The 21,894-nt window shown below is 37.8% G+C and overlaps 1 protein-coding gene across 1 annotated transcript in view; it reads left to right on the top strand.

The window, feature by feature from the left end:
• Nucleotides 1-21,894, top strand: part of LOC126998347 (uncharacterized) — a 178,425-nt gene that overhangs the window by 140,212 nt on the left and 16,319 nt on the right. The window contains exons 18-32 of the mRNA XM_050859858.1: nt 5,147-5,284; nt 6,300-6,485; nt 7,104-7,235; nt 13,694-13,829; nt 14,701-14,882; nt 15,001-15,201; nt 15,731-15,911; nt 16,119-16,327; nt 16,536-16,718; nt 16,964-17,112; nt 17,461-17,599; nt 17,791-17,976; nt 18,727-18,860; nt 19,546-19,705; nt 20,850-21,034. Of these exons, the coding sequence (XP_050715815.1) occupies nt 5,147-5,284; nt 6,300-6,485; nt 7,104-7,235; nt 13,694-13,829; nt 14,701-14,882; nt 15,001-15,201; nt 15,731-15,911; nt 16,119-16,327; nt 16,536-16,718; nt 16,964-17,112; nt 17,461-17,599; nt 17,791-17,976; nt 18,727-18,860; nt 19,546-19,705; nt 20,850-21,034 (2,501 nt within the window). The remainder of the gene's footprint in view (nt 1-5,146; nt 5,285-6,299; nt 6,486-7,103; nt 7,236-13,693; nt 13,830-14,700; nt 14,883-15,000; nt 15,202-15,730; nt 15,912-16,118; nt 16,328-16,535; nt 16,719-16,963; nt 17,113-17,460; nt 17,600-17,790; nt 17,977-18,726; nt 18,861-19,545; nt 19,706-20,849; nt 21,035-21,894) is intronic.

Genomic DNA, 21,894 nt, shown 5'->3' on the forward strand with positions numbered 1-21,894 from the left:
GTTTAGGGTACGTCGAGAAATACGGCAATAACAAACTGCCACTTTCCCTGAAGAAAAAGGTATACAGACAATGCATCCTGGCAATCCTAACATTAATTCAGAGACTTGGCTCTTCACAAAATATTTAAAGAGAAAGCCAAGAAAAAAATGCTGAGATGTTTTATTTTTTTTTATTTTTAGATTTGGCCTATAGCACTGGTAGGCGTTTTAATGGGGCCTGCTTATCATCTCCAGCCCATTAGTGGTGCAGGCAACTGTTTTATTATGGTGCCATCTCGTTTGGCTCATGTTGCACCTTGGAGCTCCACTTGAGCCTCTTTAGTACAGATTGTTACTGGTCATCAATACAGCATGTGGGTAGTTTTAAGCCATTCAACAGTGACTGGAAATGGTCATATATATATATATATATATATATATATATATATATATATATATATATATATATATATATATATATATATATATATATATATATATATATATATATATATATATATATATATATATATATATATATATATATATATATATATATATATATATATATATATATATATATATATATATATATATATATATATATATATATATATATATATATATATATATATATATATATACATATATATATATATATATATAGAAATAGATATAGATATAGATATAGATATATAGATATATATAGATATAGATATATATATATATATATATATATATATATATATATATATTTAGGGTAGGCGGTGGCGTAGGTGGTAGCGTACTGGGCCCACATTCACCGCGTGATGGACGACGCGGGTTCAAATCCCCACGCTATCACTCGGATTTTTCAGTCACCGCCGAGTGGCTTAAAACTACCCACATGCTGTCCTGAAGACCACCCATCAACCCGGACTCTAGAGGAAGCCGTCCAAGCGAATCAAGAACGAGTTCCGGGGGGGCAGCATGAGCCAATGCAAGATGGCGCCACTATAAACACTCGCCTGCGCCAGAACGGGCTGGGCCGACCATCAGGCCCCACCTGGAAGAAGCCTTGGGCCGACCATCAGGCCCCACCGGGAAGATGCCTACCGGCGCAATAGGCAATCAACGTAAAAAAAAAAAAAAATAAATAAATCCGCCATAAAACACTTAAATTCTTTTTTTGAAAATTCACCCTGCGTCTTATACCCCGATTGTTCGGTTTTGGTAGGCCTAGGGGTTATTGTTACTAGTACGATACCAACAACCAAAACACCTCCGTTTGACACAATAGTTCCCGGATGTCCCCAGGATGAAATACAGTATACCATATTTTGCGGCGTATAAAGCGCACTTTTTTCACTCGGAAAAAAGATACTCCTGCGCGGTATACGTCGAAGGTGCAAATTTTGATTGATTTAAATAATAAATAGTGTGATACAATGGAAAAGGAAAGTGTGAATAAGCAGAAGATAGGAGGTGGACATGTGAAACGATAAAACCGTACAGGTCACAAGAAGAAGACGCACCTCGTGTGATGCGGCGTAAACACAAAGCACAACACCGCCGCCAAGGCAAGTATAGAGAAGGTATCGTCATACCGGCGGGAGGAAATCACTCGTTGGCAACTCCTATAGCCTTCATGCTTGGCCACGCCCCATCCTCGTTGTCTGCCCAAACCGACGACTTCACACACCTCACTCTCACCCTGTTTCCTGACCCCAACATTCATTTTTACGAAAAACTGAGACCACCATCATCTTCCTGAGAAAATTCTGCATCACACTAACATAAAATTGTAACAATAATATAAAATTACACATACGAAAATCAGAGTTAAATGAAGTAGGGAGTAGCCTACATATTTTCTTGCACTTATTTCCCTTCAACTCCTTAGTACTCAGCTGGTTTTCGTCGCATCGCTTTTGTAAGCACAGATCCTAAATCTGCATACTTTTCTGCTTCTGATGGTGCAGGGTACGTCCCGAGGTAAAAATATACATAGGGTCAAAATCGCCTCCGAACATAAGCTGCGCCGTGACGGCCTTCATTCGCATCGGCATTTGTTTACTCAAGTCAGGCTCGCCGCTCAACTCAAGCCTTGGCCTTGGGGCTGTGCGTGAGCGGCGAGTCTGACTTGAGTAAACAAATGCCGATTCGCATGAACGCTGTCACGGCGCGGCTTATGTTCAGAGGCGATTTTGACCCTATGCATACTTTTACCTCGGGACGTACCACATATCATCAGAAGCAGAAAAGGATGCAGATTTAGGATCTGTGCTTAAAAAAGTGATGCGCCGAAAACCAGCTGAGTACTAAGGAGTTGAAGGGAAATGAGTTCAAGAAAATGTTTACTCCATAGTTCACTTAACCCTGATTTTCGTATGTGTAATTTTACATTATGGTCACAAATTTATGCTAGTGTGATGCAGAATTTTCTTAGGAAGATGATGGTGGTCTCAGTTTTTCGTAAAAATGAATGTTGGGGTCAGGAAACAGGGTAGGGGTGAGTTGTGTGAAGTCGTCGGTTTGGGCAGACAACAAGGATGGGGCGGGGCTTAATTAGGCTCGAGGAAGGGGCGGAGCTTATCGAGACGCCAGCCAATCATCGTCCATGATGAGATGCCGTGAAAATTTCGATTTATATTTTTTATTCACCGACAACTGCTTCATAGGGTATAAAACAAAAAATCCACATCTTATTTTTTTTTTATTGTAGTAGTTTATTACATAAAAAAAACATCCGAGAGGTCCTAATAAAAAGCTCATTTCAAAATTTGGTTCTTCACATTCTATGAGAGTGACGCTACCTCTCTATACTTGCCTTGACTGTCGCAGTGCGCCAGTCCTCAGTGTGCCGGGTACCTTGGTGGTGATGGTTAAAACAGCTATTACACGGGAACAGGGTGCTGCCTGACGTGATTGCTCGGCGACCATGGGGTGGACTTGGCAGATTATTCATGGGGTATTTCTGCTGTGCAGTGGCCCGGTCAGCTAATGTTTTTTGTGATACATGTTCGAAAGAACTGATATCCGTGGATGACTGAAGTATTAATTGTAAACGCATTTTTGTTTCACATTGTAAAAATAACTATTAAAACATAATTTCATTGACAGAAATTAATCAACATTTATTTCTAATTGAAAAGTAGGTATACTGTCCTTGGAAAGTCAAGATCAAGACCAATTGCTTGCCCATCGAACGTAGCATCCCCGTGTGATTAGTTCCCTCAGTAGCTCGGTGAAAGTTACTGCCTGCATGCTGCGCAGTGAGTGAATCTACAAACCATCCCATTTCTTTACCATTTCAAAGTCACAGCTGCCCGGGGTAAGAGCACTAACTCGTCAAAGCAACATACGGTATAATAGTAATAATTGTAAGTAAGGTGGTGGTCAAATATAATACTGCATATACCGTATTTCCTGCCATATAAGATGCACCTGTAATTTGGCAACATATATTTATTTTTAAAGTCACATTTTCCCTAAGCTTAATGTATTTGCAGTATTACATTTGGCCACCTTACTTACAAATGTGACTATTATACCATACGTTGCTTTGTGCCCTTCTCTGTGTTCAAAGTGTTCCACTATTGGTTGAAGAATTACAGTGCTCTTACCTAGAACAGCTGAGACTTTGAAATGGTAAGGCCGCACGCTTACAGTTTTGGAAATTTCAAAACAATCGAAGCCCTCACCGACATTGTCACTCGTTGGAAATAAGCTACAAACGTTGGATGTCCATCTCAACAACGTCTTAACAACGTCATTTCGATGTCGGCAATGTTCGGCACTCACGGGATCTACTTACGATTTTCGTAACGAACGTCTTGCTGCGTGTCATTTCCAGCGCCGGAAGGCATCGGCATCGGCGATCATGATTGTGTGACCCCGGCCTAAACAAAAGGGTTGGTTGGTAGATTCACTTAATGCGCAGTGTGCAGGCGGTAACTTTTGCCGAGCTACTGAGGAAACTAATCACATGGGGATACTACATTCTATGGGCAATCTTGGTCTTGGTCTTGACTTTCAGGGACCGTATAAGTACTTTTAAGTAGAAATAGATATTGATTAACTTCTGTCAATCATATTATGTTTCAATATTGCTGTTTTGACAATGAGAAACAAAAGTGCGTTTATAATAAACACTTTAGTCATCCACAGATATCAGTTCTTTCGAACATGTATCACAGAAAACGTCAGCTAACCGGGCCGCTGCACAACAGAAATACCTTCAGACTAATCCGAACAAGTCAGCCCCTTGTTCGCCAAGCAGAGTCACGTCAGGCAGCATCCTGCTCTTCAAAAATTGTTCCCGTGTAATGGTCGCTTTAACCATCACCGCCAAGATACCCTACACGCTGGTGACTGGCGCGCAGTGGCAGTGTAGTGTTTCGTGTTTAATGCTGACGCCGCGCATCGGCATCCACGTGTGCCAAGTCTTCTTCTTCTTGTAACCTGTATAGTTTTATCGCTTTGCATGTCCTCCTCCTCTCTTCTGCTTATTCACACTTTTTCTTTTCTATTGCATCACACTATTCATTATTTAAATCAATCAAAATTTGTACCTTCGGTGTATACTGCGCATGGGTAACTTTTTGTCATTTTGAGTGAAAAAAAAAAAGTGCATGCTATACGCCGCAAAATACGGTATAGTTCATTCTGGGAAATGGAGGTATTTTGGGTGTTGGTTTCGTATCAGTAACAATAATCCCTAGGCCTACCAAAACCTAACCATCGGCGTATAAGATGCAGGGTGATTTTTCGAATTATCTTTTTTAAAAAAAAGTGCGTCTTAAATGGCTGTAAATACGGTACGTTGAGTTCAGGGATTTTTTTTTTTTTTTTTTTTTTTTTTTTTAATATACCTTGCCAAAGTATAGGTGCGTCTTGTATGGCGGGAAATACGGTATATATATATATATATATATATATATATATATATATATATATATATATATATATATATATATATATATATATATATATATATATATATATATATATATATATATATATATATATATATATATATATATATATATATATATATATATATATATATATATATATATATATATATACAAAAGTTGCTGACTCAACAAAATTGGTTATCACATAGCTGATTCTGTTAATTTGAGAAAATGAATTATATTAACATAACTTTTTTACCTTCTAAAAGAATTACGTCGCTGCCATGGAGCGTGGACTGTCCAAAGTGATGGCCAAGATGGGCATTTCCACCCTCCAGTCCTACAAAGGAGCCCAGATCTTTGAGGCAGTTGGCATCTCAGCAGAAGTCATTGACAAGTGCTTCAAGGTAAGACTGACATTAGTAATGATCGCTTCAGTCCTTTTTATTCATTTCTACTGTCACCTGCATTGGCATAACATTGTCAATGTTTAGAAACTATTGGTGACTTATACATTGTATAAAATGAGTTTTTTATTCTAAAATTTGATTATTTCTATATATAAATGTGGTACTGAAACTCTTTCATCTTTACCAAATACTCCACTCACTAGACTACCTCACATCATGTTTTACTTGGCATACATAGGAGAATGTTTCAAAATCAAATATTTCAGTTTTCCTTCTTGCCCAGACCATCATCTCACTTCTGTCTAAATTCATTTTAAAGTTAATTCTCTTGCAGCTTCTTTCAAACTTATCCACTATTTTTTTCAACTCGGTCTCATTTTCAGCAAACAGCTTGGTGTCACTTCCCAACAACCTTATTACTAATGATGCCAAGTTACACAACAGAAGCATCCCCTTCAGTATATCATCTCTTCCTGCTATTAACAGTTCAGTTCTATGCCATCTACACCTGGGGCTTTGCCCACTCATCTTCCCAAGTGCACTTTCCTCTTTTTAAATAATTTTGATTATTATATAACTTTACACATGGGCATTCTTTTGTATCTTCCATTCATATGTTACAAATTTCTCCTGCTTTAGTCCATTAATATATTAAATTCTCAATATACCCCCTCAATCTTTCTTTTTGTACCTTTTCTCAATCTCAGTGTTATTTCTTTCATCCATTTAATACCTGTTATTTTGCTTTATTCTCCTGTCTCTCCATTTTTTAAATATGTTTTTTGTCCATAGAGGTGCAATTTTGATATTAATTTAGACACTTTAGTTGTATTTACCAAAATATTCTTACAAATAGTGCAATGCTCAAAACTGTTGATTTTCAGTATCATGATTTTTACTGATAAGTTGTATCTGTAGCAGAAGTTTTACTCACCATAACACTTTATCAAGCATTTCATTGGCCACCTTCAAGGTACTCACCTTCAATTATTACAACCTTCAATTATTACAGGGTACAGCATCACGCATCGGCGGCGTAACCTTCAATACAATTGGCAGAGAGATGGTGGAGCGACACTCCATGAGCTATAGCAACCGTGAGTGTGACTCCCTGGTGCTCAGAAACCCCGGCTACTATCACTGGAGGAGTGGCGGAGAGAAGCACATCAATGATCCCATGTCCATTTCTAATCTGCAGGTAATGCTATTTTATTATATATCAGATAAATTGGTGCTTTAAATGCCTGAATGGATATGTGGTCTGCTTAAATTACTCAGTATGTAACATATTTTTGCCCATAGATTTCTTAAATATTTATGTTAATGTAAAAAGTGGCATATGACACCTGTTTGTATTTAGAAAAGAGCTTTGTTTGGACTTCTTCATTTTCCATTGGTGCTTTTTATAATTAGTTTTGACCAAATTTATTGCACAAATATGTCACAGAAAGTATCAGTGGGAATGAACTGTTACTTTGGAAATGAGAATTCACATCTTAAAACTCTGTAATAATACATATCCTTGGTTTTACAGTATTGTTCATAAGAAAGTGTTTATATGATCTCCCCAAGCTAAGTAGCTAAGACTGTATAGCTCTGCTTCAGCTGTCAGAGAACGCTGTTTCTCTCATCAAGAAGCCACTTTGAGCCGGATCAAACTCACAAGCTCTGTCATGCTGAGCACATTTGAGACATTATGTAAAGCATTCATGATTAACACAAACTATTGTATTTCAAATTGTAGTTTAGATGGGATTAGCATCTATACTGAAAATATGAAGCAATTATTTTTATTTGAATTTCATTACTTTTACAGGATTCTGCAAGAACCAAAAACAAATCACAGTACAACAACTTCAAGGAGTCAACCCTGGAAAGCGTTCAGGCCTGCACACTGCGTGGTCAACTGGAACTGGTCAAGGGAGAGAACCCCATTGACATATCAGAGGTGAGTACATCCACTCATACTGAAGCAGACTGGACAAAAGCCATCATTGTCCCAGTTTACAAGGGGAAGGGCAGGAGAGGGGAATGTGGGAGCTATAGAGGTATAAGTCTCCTGAGTATACCCAGAAAGGTATATGGAAAAGTCATAATTGAGAGGGTGCAAAGACTTACTGAAGAAAAAATCAGTGAAGAACAAGGAGGCTTCAGGAAGGGAAGGGAATGTGTAGATCAGATATTTTCCTTCAGGATGGTGGTAGAAAAAATAATAGCAAAAGGAAAGACTATATGCTGCCTTCATGAATTTGGAAAAAGCTTATGACAGAGTCGATTGGATTGCATTGTGGGATGTTTTAAAGATTTATGGTGTGGGAGGAAAACTGCTTAGTGCAATAAAGTCTTTCTATGACGATGCATCTGCATGTGTCTAAATTACTGGAGAAACAAGTGAACATTTTGAGATAAAAGTGGGCTTAACGCATGGGTGTGTCATGTAACCATGGTTGTTCAATATTTATATGGATGGTGTTATTAGAGAAATGAAGGGCAATGTTGAGGAAGTTGGAGTAAAAATGTTCGCTGAGGGAAGGAAGTGGGTACTGAATTCGATACTGTTTGCTGATGACACAGTGTTCATTGCAGAAAATGAAAGTGATTTACAAAATTTGGTCAGTGTTTTTGATAGTGTCTGTAAAAGGAGAAAGCTGAAAGTAAATATCAACAAAAGTAAAGTGATGGTTTGTGAGCGAAGTAGAAGTGAGATTGTAGATTTTGTATGCCCATATAGAATGGGAATTGAATGTGAAAAAGAATGCAAAATAATTTTGAATGGTGAAGAAATGGAGGAGGTCAATGAGTTTAAGTACCTTGGATCAGTTATGTTAAGCATGGTGGTATGGAGAGAGAGATAAGAGAAAGGGCATTGCAAGGAAATGAATCATGAATGGCAGAAGTGTGAGCATGGAGGTAAAGAGGGATTTGAGAAATACAATATTAGTACCAACCCTCACATATGCAAGTGAAACGTGGGCCTGGAATGTAAGTCAGAGGTCTAGAGTGCAGGCAGTGGAAATGAGTTATTTGAGGAGTGCTTGTGGTGTGAATAGAATGGATGGAATGAGTAATGAAAGTGTGTACGAGCATTTTGGAATGTGTGACAGGAGTGAAGGGAAGAAGTGTGGAGTGGTGGAGGAGGTGAAGCGACAGACTTTAAAGTGGTTTGGCCACATGGAGCTAATGGAGGAGAGTAAGATGACCAGAAGGGTGTATGTGAGTGGGATAGAGGGAGGGAATACTAGAGGATGACCTCCAGTGAATTGGAGGGATAGGGTGCAAGAGTATGTTAGGGAGAGGGGGGAAAGATCTTTGAGAAACTTTGAGCAGGTAAGGAGGGAGTGTTTGGATAGAGAGGGTTGGAGACTCTTCTGCCGTGGCCATCCCCTGGTGGGAGCTCCTATGAGCAGGCGACGATGAAATAATGATGTATGAATGATGATGGCTAGAGAACATCATAGGTTCATGAGGTTGGGGGGAGGGTGGCGAGTGAAGCGGGCATGCGCAGTTTTGGGATTTTTTAAAGCACTTTTAGGGGCATTTTGAGACTGATATAGAAAACATTTGGGGGGTATAGCCCCCCTTGCCCCCCTGAAATTACGGCCCTGAATTACTATCAAATGCATCCCTAGCATTCTTTAATCCAACCATATAAAAGCTTGTGCTACAGCAGGAAAAAGGAGAAATCATTAGTGGGACTTGCTTGTTTGTTCAGTGCAAACATAAGCCACACCACTGTCTCCCTTCATCTTGGTAGTAATAAGCCTCACCACTGTCTCCCTTCATCTTGGTAGTAATAAGCCTCACCACTGTCTCCCTTCATCTTGGTAGTAATAAGCCTCACCACTGTCTCCCTTCATCTTGGTAGTAATAAGCCTCACCACTGTCTCCCTTTCATCTTGGTAGTAATAAGCCTCACCACTGTCTCCCTTCATCTTGGTAGTAATAAGCCTCACCACTGTCTCCCTTCATCTTGGTAGTAATAAGCCTCACCACTGTCTCCCTTTCATCTTGGTAGTAATAAGCCTCACCACTGTCTCCCTTCATCTTGGTAGTAATAAGCCTCACCACTGTCCCCTTTCATCTTGGTAGTAATAAGCCTCACCACTGTCTCCCTTCATCTTGGTAGTAATAAGCCTCACCACTGTCTCCCTTCATCTTGGTAGTAATAAGCCTCACCACTGTCTCCCTTCATCTTGGTTGTAATGAGTCTCACCACTGTCTCCCTTCATCTTGGTAGTAATAAGCCTCACCACTGTCTCCCTTCATCTTGGTTGTAATGAGTCTCACCACTGTCTCCCTTCATCTTGGTAGTAATAAGCCTCACCACTGTCTCCCTTCATCTTGGTTGTAATGAGTCTCACCACTGTTTCCTTTCATCTTGGTAGTATTTTGTTTCGATGTGTCAGAATTTCTTCTATGCTTCCATGCATGCACAAATGTCTTGTCTTTCCCATCATTAGAATAATTCATTGTGATGTGGAAATCAAGATTAAATAAAAAAAATCATTGAAGAGGAACTAGTATACATGCAATCCCATTTTCTTAGCCAAATTCCTACTGAATCACTGACTGCACTGTGTTGCATTGGTCTAGTTAATTTAAACTACAGTAGACTGATGCCACATGGTACAGTAGGTGACTTGGTACCTGTCTGATCAGCAGTGATTTGCTGGCCCTCATCCACATCATTCACATCTTTCAGAGTTAACAACTCCTGTCTGCCAAAGGCCAGTCTTTTTGTTTCTTTAATGAATCTGCCACCTTCTGGAGTTTCTTCTATCTTGCCTATGTTGAATTTACATGAAACCATTTGTCGATGGTGTAAAGTAACCATCTTGTGAGTTATGCTTATTTACTACTATAGAATTTTCTTATGCAAGGGAAAGAGCAGCAAAGGGCAGACAGGTAGTAGTAGGTGCATTGGAGAGTTATGAAAGAAAGAAGTGTGAGCATAGAGGTAAAGAAGGGAATAAGAAACGGTATTATCCTGCCAACTCTGTCATATGCATCAGAGACGTGGACATGGAATGCAGCACAGCAATCAAGAATACATGCAGTGGGAATGAGTTGTATAAGAGGTGCATGTGGTGTTTCAGGATGGGATGGAGAAAGTAATTAATGAGTGTATGAGTGGTTTGGTATGGGTGTGACAGTGAAAGGAGTGGATTGTGGAGTGGTGGATTGGGTGAAGCGTGGTGCGCTGAGATGGTTTGGACACATGATGAGAATGGGGAGAATGAATTCGTGGAGAGAGTGTATGAGGGAAGGGGTGTCAGGGGAAGACCACCTGTGAAGTGGATCAATAGGGTGAGTGAGTCTTGGAGTGAGAGAGTTGGAAGTAGTAGGATTGAGTGTGCTAAGAGGGAGTGCCAGAACAGGGAGAGATGGAGACACTTCTGCTGCAGCCACCCCTTGGCCTTGGAGGGAAGTTCCCGCAAGGGAGCAGGGCATCGGAGATATATATAGATAGATAGTCTTCACACAAAACCACATGACTTTTGACTATACTTTTGCTCACAAAATGGTTACTTTACACCATTAATAAATGATTACGTGTAAATTCAACAAAGGCAAGATAGAAGAAACTCCAGAGAGTGGCAGATTCATTAAAGAAACTAAAAGATTGGCCATTGGCAGACAGGAGTTGTTGATTCGGAAAGATTTGAATTGGCAGTGTCACAAATAATATGAGAAAAGCTGTAAAGAGTTCTGAAAAGTTTCTATACCTAATCAAAATGGGCAGGAAGATTGTGGTGTGGAGCATGATTGGCTGAACTTGGAAGTTCCCAGCTTAACCATGTCTGAAGTAAAGAAAGCTTTAAATTAATGAGCAGGGTTAAAGCAGAAGATGGCCTAATCATAGACCTAATCAAAGACAGTTAATTTCACATTTGAAAAAAAAACTAGCTTGACTGTATAGAAAATGCTTGCTGAGTCAGTGAGTTCCTAGAGCCTGGAAAAATGCTTCTTAAATTTTTTTTCTCCTTGTAACCTACGAACTTTTCATGAAGAATAAGTGCACCAATAGATTTAAACCAGCAGAGTGTATAGGCTGATCATTAATCAACATCAAGTTGTTGATTAATGATCAACTAGGCACCATTATTTAACTTTGCATTTTGGTTTCCTGGATTAATTTATTAGTTTGCTTAGTTGTGTTACAGGCTACCTTACCTCCTGTGTCCAGGCCATTGGTGTCCCCTCAGCTAAATGAACATTTTACTTGCTTGTTGTTAAGACTGCATGATGTTCAGCACTCTTGGCCACTCAACCAATAATGGGGAGACAGAGTTGTCTACTCAGAGTTTTAGAAGCTGTTAGATTGACTACTATAAAACATTAAAAAGCATTAAACCTACTAAAATAATAGCAAAAAACTGCTCTTCTGATTATTTATGATCTTTGCCATAGTGAATTATTGATAACAGTTATGACTGACCGATTTAATACAGAAAAAAATCATCTAAGAGCTTTATCACTTGAAAAGTGCTAAATCTAATGCCAAAAGGTCAAAGTTGGCCATGGTGGGAAGGAGCAGCTTGGTGCAGTGCATATTTGTATGAGAAAGTTAAGCATGATTAACATTCACCTGTTTGCACCGTGGTGCTGCCCCCTAATGCTGTTGAAAATCTCCATTCCTATCCTTGGTTTTGCAGGCGGCATCGCCACTCCAGAACCCTTTAGACTCTTGATGTAAACCCAAAAAACAAAAAAGAATATAAAAATAGGATACTATATATATATATATATATATATATAATATATATGAAAATATATATATATATATATATATATATATATATATATAATATATATATATTCATATATATATATATATATATATATATATATATATATATATATATATATATATATATATATATATATATATATAGATATATATATATATATATATATATATATATATATATATATATATATATATATATATATATATATATATATATATATATATATATATATATATATATATATATATATATATATATATATATATATATATATATATATATATATATATATATATATATATATATATATATATATATATATATATATATATATATATTTATTTATTTATTTATTTATTATATATCATCAATAGCAACCAGCCACCCCTGAAGAGAAAGATGTACAATCAGTGTATCCTGCTCGTCCTAACATACAGTGCAGAAACTTGGTGCCTCACAAAGCTAAGAAGCTTACCAAAAGGAATGGAAAGCAAAAAATGCTGGTAGGAACATGAAGAGACAGGAAGTGAGCATCATGGATTAAGAAACAGACAAAGGTTCAAGACATTTTAATAACATTTAAGAATAAGAAATGGACTTGGGCAGGTTGTGTCATGTGTAGAAATGATAGGCCCCTTTCACGCTTGCGGGCGGGGCCCGCATCCGTGCTTATGACGCGGACGCGGGCCTTCAGACGGCGCAGGTGAAAACTGCCCAACACCCACACGAAGGTGGAAGGAGGCAGGAGAAAGACAGGAAAATGTAATGAACACCAGGGAAACCAAGGTCATCCATTGGAGGAAAGGAGAGACAAAAATAGAGCTGGAGGAGAAAGGGAGATAAAGGAATAAAATTAATAAAATGAAAGACCAAAAATTAAGATAGATGGGAGAGTAAAAGAGAGTATGGGAAAAAAGAGAGAAGGGAGACAGAAGATGATGTAAACAGTAAACACGAGGGAGAAGAGCATCAAAATTCTTCCTATATATAAAGATAAAAATAAAAAGTGAAACAGGAAAATGAACACACAACAGATCACATTGAAATCAACCAGGATACTGAATGAGTTTTCTCTGGAGAGATGCGCGGGCCGTAGCCATCACCCGCACCGTGTGAAGACACACATTGAACACTGTACCCTTTGCTGCTATGCACGGACGCGGGCCTGCAGATGACCCAAGGGGAGCCTGCATTGAATTTTGCCCGCACGCGGGCGACGTCCGCAGCGTGTGAAAGGTTCCATAGAAAACATCAGCAATAAGTTGACGCGGGTCCGCGTTGTAAGCGCGGGCGCGGGTCTCGCCTGCAAGTGTGAAAGGGGCCATAAACAAACAGATAAACAACCAAAGTAAGAGTGAACAGAGAAAATTGTTGACAGAAGATCAGATGGAGAGATGAAGTTAGAGCATTTGCTGCAGCAGGATGGAGCACACTAACATCAGACAGAGGTGGAGAACGTTGGGAAAGACTTTTTTCCTACAGTGGACTGTAATGGTTGAAAATAATGATGATGATAGCCTCATTTACCAATACTATTAAGAAATTGCTTGGTGCTCAAATTTATCATTGAATGCACCTCATCCTGCACTCAATATATCCTGAATGTTGATGATGCTGATGGTAGAAGTGATAATTTATTGTACTTTTTCCACAGGTTGAGCCTGCCTCAGAGATTGTAAAGAGATTTGCCACTGGAGCCATGAGCTTTGGGTCCATATCCATTGAAGCTCACACCACCTTGGCTATTGCCATGAACCGTGTTGGAGCAAAGTCCAACACTGGCGAGGGAGGTGAGTGACACATTATTGTATTGTGGTTGGTGTATAACAGTCAAGGGTAGTCTATCATTAACTTATGATTTTATCAACATGACTCATGCCAAGGAGCATCTTTTTAATGTACATAGGATAGACAAGACATAAAATGAAGGGGTGTAGGAGATATTTTGAATACTGAAAATAGATAAGTTGAATGTTTGGAAATGAAAATAGTTTTTGTTAAGGACTAGAACAGCAAGCTAGCTAACACTTGTGACTGTTGCTTTATTTTTTGGCATGAATGAATTGCAAATGTTACATAACTTGATAGTGTTCATTATAATTTACCTTATTCATATTATACAGTAGGTTCTCACTGATAATTCCTTCCATAATAATATTCTTGATAATGACAGCAAGTTAGAACAGATACATGCCCTTTGGCATGCGCTAAGCCCAATCCAGTGACATGATGATGCCAATAATGAATGCATATTGATAATCTGATCTGTCCCGAGTCAACATTGTGAAATATCAAGAAATATTAGAGGAGGAATTTTCAGTAGCATTGAAAATCAAAACTAGTTATGACAGACAAAAGTAAAAGAATCTGAAAACTTTTGGGGTGTGGCAATGCCAGTAAACCCTTTTATGCCTTTTAATGTCACAGGAATAGTATTTTTTTTTTATAGTTATGGTAGTTTTCAGTCCTGTCAGGCATTATTGGTAAGAGCCTGCTGTAGTTACATTGTGACATAAGCATTTATTTTAGTGGTCTAACCCTGAGGTTGATGAAGAACTAATCCCCCCAAAAGTATTGATTTCATTATTAGAACTAATGTTATGTTTAGTCTTGAGTGAAGCATCATATCAGTGCCTGAAAACTACTTGCCCTTTATTACAGGAGAGAATGCTGACCGATACATGAATCAAGACCCAGACTTCAACAAACGGTCAGCCATCAAGCAGGTTGCCTCTGGGCGTTTTGGTGTCACTGCTTCTTACTTGGCCAACGCTGATGACTTGCAAATCAAGATGGCACAGGGAGCCAAGCCTGGAGAGGGTGGAGAGCTCCCAGGATACAAAGTGTGTACCTTTGAATTCCTTACACATGTAACAATAAAAGTAAAAATAATTTTAGTTGCTGAAAATATATGCCATTATTATTTATATACCACAATAAAGAAAATCTTTGTCTACGTAGGTGACTGAAGATATTGCAAAGACTCGACACTCAGTCGCTGGAGTGGGTCTTATCTCTCCTCCACCTCACCATGACATCTACAGCATTGAAGACTTGGCTGAACTCATTTATGATCTCAAGTGTTCCAACCCAAGAGCTCGCATCTCTGTCAAGCTTGTCTCGGAAGTGGGTGTTGGTGTTGTAGCCTCGGGAGTGGCAAAGGTATTGTACTGCATCTCCTCGCTTGTTTTACCTGACTCTGTAAGGAATATAAAGTGATGTTGCTCTCATTTATGCTTAACACCTTGTTTTGTTATCTGAAATTGATAGGTGGGGGTTAACAATCAATAACTATGTATATACTATATATATATATATATATATATATATATATATATATATATATATATATATATATATATATATATATATATATATATTTATTTTCCTGGGGTAGGAAAATCATGATAATGATGACAGCTGATATGCATCTTCATTTTTTCATTGGGAAAGGTTAAACGAGCTAAAATTAATAAAAGATGAAGGTGAAATAGCTTTTACAATTCAATTCCTTCCCATTCCTCTTCAATCAGTTTATTAATGGGATTATGTAGATATGTTGTTTCAAAACCTTGATAGTGAAAAATACTTTTTCACTTGAATGGGGCAAGCATGATGATGGTAATGATAACTGTGATTTCATCATCTGCAATTATAATGTTCCCTTCCTGAGATGTGAGTTTGTCTGCAGGGCAAGGCTGAGCACATCACTATCTCTGGGCATGATGGAGGCACTGGTGCCAGCAGCTGGACAGGCATCAAGAGTGCAGGTCTGCCCTGGGAGCTGGGCATCTCTGAGACTCACCAGACACTCACACTCAACAATCTGAGGTCTAGAGTTATTTTGCAAGCTGATGGACAGATACGCAGTGGTGAGAATTTTTCCAGTTCTCTCTTATTTGTTGCAGAGATTCAGGAAACAAATGATATATAACTTTGACTCCAAAGCACTCTTGTATGTAGATTTTGTGAATTTTAATTAGCAAATTACATTTTCTTTGAACAAAAAATATGTACTTAAAAAGGAAATTGACAAAAGTACTAATTGTATTGAAGAAAGAAATTTTAATACCTTTCAGGATTTGACGTTGTTGTAGCAGCGATGCTTGGAGCTGATGAGTTTGGGTTCAGCACAGCACCGCTCATAGTGATGGGCTGCACCATGATGCGCAAGTGCCACCTTAACACCTGCCCAGTTGGCATTGCTACTCAGGACCCAATCCTCAGGAAGAAGTTTGAAGGAAAACCAGAACATGTTGTTAATTATTTGTTCATGTTGGCTGAGGAGGCAAGTTTTTAATTGTATAAGAGCAATACTAAACATTAATTTTTGTTGCAAGAAAGCTTATTTGAACCCACTTTCAGTATATACTTATCAGTATAAATTTCAACTTTTCTTGTAATTTTAGTTGTGGTTTAAAATCCAAATTCTCAAGACTTAATCTGTAATGATGAAAAAGGGTCTTGTGTAATTATTTCATTGGAACTATCATCAGGTGCGTGAGCACATGGCATCCCTGGGTATCCGCAAGTTCCAAGATCTGGTGGGCCGCACAGACTTACTTCAAGTTCGTGAATCTTGCATGGATAAGGCCAAGCTTCTTGACATGTCTCAGATACTGAAAAATGCACTTGAAATAAGGCCTGGAACAAACATTGTTGGGGGCTCAGTGCCACAAGTAAGTAATATTCTGGTGCTTCTCCACTTTTTTTAATGTTTTTTACAATGTCTAAATTTGAACCACAATAGAAAAAATAATCAGTCATCCAAATATGTTGGATATTGAACTACTCAAATCTAGAACAAAATTATAAAGATCTTGTCCAAACATAAATGATTCCCAGACCTTTTATTTGTCACAACAGCAATCAGCAGCTCTAGGTAGGTAACACAGGAGATGAAATGGCAATATATTTCTTTCAGGATTTTGGACTAGAAAGTCACATGGACCAGTGGATCTTGAAGGAAGCTGAGGCGGTGCTGAATGGCACCACAGACAGTGTGACAATTGACACAACGATTCACAATGAAGTTCGTGCCTTTGGATCAACCCTGTCCTGCCACATTGCTCTGTAAATATGATTTCATTTGAGTATTTACTGTTAAAAGTATAAATACTTTTTAATGATGATAAGAGGATGCAATAAAGTTATGCAAAAGAATGTAATCAAGGTGAAATTCCTTAGAAATTATGTGGCAAAAGTTTCATTGGTAAGTAATATCTGCCAGTCTCCTGTATTGAACATTTTTCCATAAAGAGGAGCAAGAATAATCATGGGGTTGCTGTGTGAATCATGAAAATGCAATTTGCTGATCAGTAGGTTTTCAACATAAAATATAAGATATGATGCCTAAGTATTACAAAAAAAAGTCAGTTTATGTAGTATAATTCCTGAACAATTAAAAATTTTCTTCTACAGAAAGTATGGTGAGGAAGGTCTTCCTGATAATTCCATCAAGATCAACCTGAAAGGCTCAGCTGGTCAGAGCTTCTGTGCCTTCCTGGCCAAGGGTGTCTCTGTCACTCTTGAGGGAGACTCTAATGACTATGTGGCTAAGGTAGTGTTGCTGCTTTAATATCTTAACAAACTATACAGAGGGAATGATGGAATGAATGGTTACACTTTGAACAGCTTGCCCTTCTTAAACATATAGAGGCCTGTAAAGCAGGGACAGAAGAATTACATACATTATTTTACAAGATTTAATCATAGCTACCATACATCCTTATTAATTTCTTTGATTTTCAGGGTCTCTCTGGAGGTGAGGTTGTAATCTATCCCCAGAAAAACATCCCTGAAGACTATAAGACTGAAGACAATGTCATTGTGGGGAATGTGTGTCTCTATGGAGCCACCTCAGGGAAGGCTTTCTTCCGAGGGGTGGCAGCTGAGAGATTCTGTGTCCGCAATTCTGGAGCTGTAGCAGTAGTTGAGGTAAGCTCTCTGATCAACATTTATGTAGCTCCAAGTTGGGAAGACTATCTGCAAAATGGGAAGATCATAGGAAGGAAAAATGGAAAGGAAAATTAAAACTTTAAAATGACTACAAGAAATGGTGAATGTGTTAATGAATTAAAATACATTAAAACTTCTCTTTTATGGCTATTTTCTAAGAACCATTCAGGCTAAGATGATGTCAAAAATTAGTGGATGGGGCTAATATGAAATCAAGCCTGATAAAGAGCTATGAGAGCTGTCTAGAAAATGTGACCCACACTTGGCTGGGTCTTGCATTCCAGCATTTTAGAAATCAAAACTTAAAGAATGCTGACTTCAAAGTTTTATTATAATTCTTATGAAAATTTGCCATCATATACAAAAAAGATAATGTGCATGATGCTGGTGATATTATTATTATTATTTTTATTTTTTTTTTTTTTTTTTTTTTTTTTTTTTTTTTTTCATGGAAACTTGATGGGTTTGGGTTAGTGCTTACCAATGTTCACCATCACCTTAAGGTACCCCATAACCACAGGAGATAGTGGTTAGAATCTTATACCAAAAACTAAAGATGATCCCCCCCCCTCTTTTTAGATTCAGTCTACTTCTATGTTAGAAAATGTATGAGATAGCATATATTATACTGAAGCTAAAAAAGTGCAATTCAGTAGACAGAGTGATGAAAATCTTTTGTAAGTTTCTGTGTTTGTATGTACCTTGAAGAAATAAAACTGTCCTCCTCAGGGAGTGGGAGACCATGGATGTGAGTACATGACTGGAGGCCGAGTACTGATTTTGGGACCAACAGGGCGTAACTTTGCAGCAGGAATGTCTGGTGGCATTGCCTATGTCTTCGACACCAAAGACGACTTCCCCAAGTATGATTCTTTCATTTTTTTCTGATTAAAAGAGGTTATTGCAATTTTTTTGTATGTGCTAGCTGTCACCATTTCTTGGAATTCTCTTTTGTTTGTTGTTTACAGCTAATATGACCTTTTTTCATCATCGCATTTAATGTATTGGCATTACTTTATGTAGGCCACTTATGTAAAAACCCTAACTGAAAACTATGAGTGGGAAGGTACACAATTTAGTCCTCAGAAACAAAGCTGTAGGATCATGCACAACATGGGAAGAAGAGTGTAAATGTAACAGCAAAAGCAATTGTCTGTGGTTAAATAGAAAGAACACGATACGTTAGGCAGAGTCAGGCATATGATAAAAATTCTTGGTGATAATTCATTAAAAAAAGTGTGTAGAAATAAGTTGAAAAGGTTTAAGGTAGTTGGGTTACTACCAGAGGATGAGTCACTGGAGTAGAGAAAGTTGTAAGAAACAGATGAGGAGGGATGTGTTGATAATAAAAGGAAGGAGTGTCTAAGGAGAATTGACGATAGTTATTCTATCACTACCCAATATCTACCTCCAGCTTTACCAGTTTCCTTTTTGTTGCCCTGTGTATTCAGATATTGAGTTTATAATGTCAATAAGATCAGGTAGATTTACTCCTAGGAAAAGAAAAGATTGAACCACTTACTTATTCATTGTTCTGATGACTTGTAGGAAGTGCAACCCTCAAATGGTGGAGCTTCTCCCTCTGGAGTTACCTGAGGACCTGCAGTTTGTAGAAGATTTGCTTCATCAGTTCAACAAGAGAACAGGCTCCCTTGTGGCTGCTGACCTGCTCAAGGACTGGCCAGCTCAGGCATCAAAGTTTGTAAAGGTGAGTGTGCCTTGCATCAAAATGTACCTCATCATTCTTTTAGCTTCATGCTTACTGAAAAGTATTGTTCATGGCACCTTGTCTACTGTACATCAGTCACCTTTACACTGAAATTGAATGTACCATTAGACAAACAGCGTGAAAGCAGTGGGGGCATGGCAGGTCATGGGGATAATCAAGGGAGTCATGAGAAGCAGAAGTGTAAGCATGGAAATAAAGGATTAAGGATAATATAATTCTACCAACGTTAACCTCTCCCTTAGAACCTTGGGCATGGATTGAGACATAACAGGCAAGGGTATGTGCAATAGAAATGAGTTGCTTGAAGAGATGAGGTGGTGTGAGTAATGAAAAGGTGTACCTATGTGGTATGGATGTGAGAGCAAATGTTGTATTGCAGAATGGTAGAATGGGAAAGTTCACTGGGGTGATTTGGGCATGTTATTCAAATACAGATTGGTGACTTTATGAAGAGGATGCACAAGTCAAATAGGAGAGTATGGGATGCCAGGAAGACCACCAGTTAGATAAGAGTGAAAAATAAATCATGGTGAGGATGAGTTGTGCAAGTGTAGCATAAAGGAAGTATGTATACAGATAGGGAGAACTGGTGTCTTCTGCATTGGCCATCCCTTTGAAGAGAAATCCCAGAAAGAATGGGGTGGCAGAGCTACAGGTAGACAATAAGTTTAGTTGTGAGAAATATGTTTGTCTTGGTGTTAGGAGCATTTCACAATTATTATTTTTCTTTATTTCTATTGCAGTACACAGAGGTATGAGAACTAGTTAACTTAGTTAAGGATAGAGCAATTACTAGAATGAGACAAGCATTTATGGTGATCAATTTTATAACCTGCCTGTCCTCTCACTTTTAAATGTTTTCTTATATCTAGAAGCTTCTGCTATATGCCCATAGGTGAAAAGGGTCTTGTTATGATAAAAAATATATATATTTATGCCTTTTCTTCTAATGCCAGATGTTAATTATTGTTGTCTGTTGTGGTTGATTTTAGACTATATCAATATTGAGGATGAAAGAATCTAACTCCAACTGTTCTTGTAAACTAAATCTAACTTCACCTGTTCTCATAAACTAAATCTAACTCAAGCTGTTCTTGTAAACTGAAGTGTGTCTTGCACTCAGGTGTTCCCCTATGAATACCAACGGGCCCTGAAGCAGCTTGCAGAGAAGGAAGCAGCTGCCCAGCCAGTAGCTGAGAGTCCCAAGGTTGAGGAAAAGCCCACATCACCAGTCCAGGACATTGAGGAGACAGTCACTGACGCTGCCCTGGAGAAGAAACGCCTTGAGAGGATCCTTGACAAAACAAGGTAAAGACATTACTAAGTTGGCAGGCTTCTTTAAATTGGGATTATAACATAGATACAAAAATATATATGCAGTATTACATTCCTCTTCTTTCATTACATATATGTAATTATTTTACTTGTTTTGAAACTGTCTAATCTCTGTAATCTATAACATATAATTTTCCAAGCACTAGCAGCATCTGCCAAATAGATAATTAAAGATTTGTATCACCAAGTAGATTAAGCAATGGAAGTGGGGGGTTTATAAATGATTCTTAAAGAATAGCTATTACTATTATACAATAAAAAATCATTGTAAATATAGTTGTGTGGTGGTACCACTTGATGTGTGTGTGTGTGTGTATATATATATATATATATATATATATATATATATATATATATATATATATATATATATATATATATATATATATATATATATATATATATATATATATATATATGAGGCCCCGCGGGGAGAAGTGTCCCAAGCACCAATTTTTAAAACGTCAGAAATCACTTCCAAAGTTTTGGAAACGTAAAACATGAATAACTTTGTTGTCATTGAAGCTAGGAGCATTTTGAAAACATCGTTTTAAAGTATTTTTCTAGACAAAATCACTGATGTTAGTTACAGAAAGATTAAAACAAAATACAAACAACAAGTACACAAACAAACAAACAAACAAATTATCTGTTTATGACATCACGAGCAGATTCAGTCACACAAAGTATTACTGGTTTAATTACTAACGCAAAAAAACTATAATAGTGTCAAACAAGCAAACTAACAACAAATATAAACACAGTTGTTTGGAACTAGTTTTGTGTGTTTCTAGGCAATAAGAACTCAATTCCAGTAGTGATTGTGTATTATT

This window comes from Eriocheir sinensis, chromosome 14 (assembly GCF_024679095.1).
Source record: "Eriocheir sinensis breed Jianghai 21 chromosome 14, ASM2467909v1, whole genome shotgun sequence".
NCBI lineage: Eukaryota > Metazoa > Arthropoda > Malacostraca > Decapoda > Varunidae > Eriocheir > Eriocheir sinensis.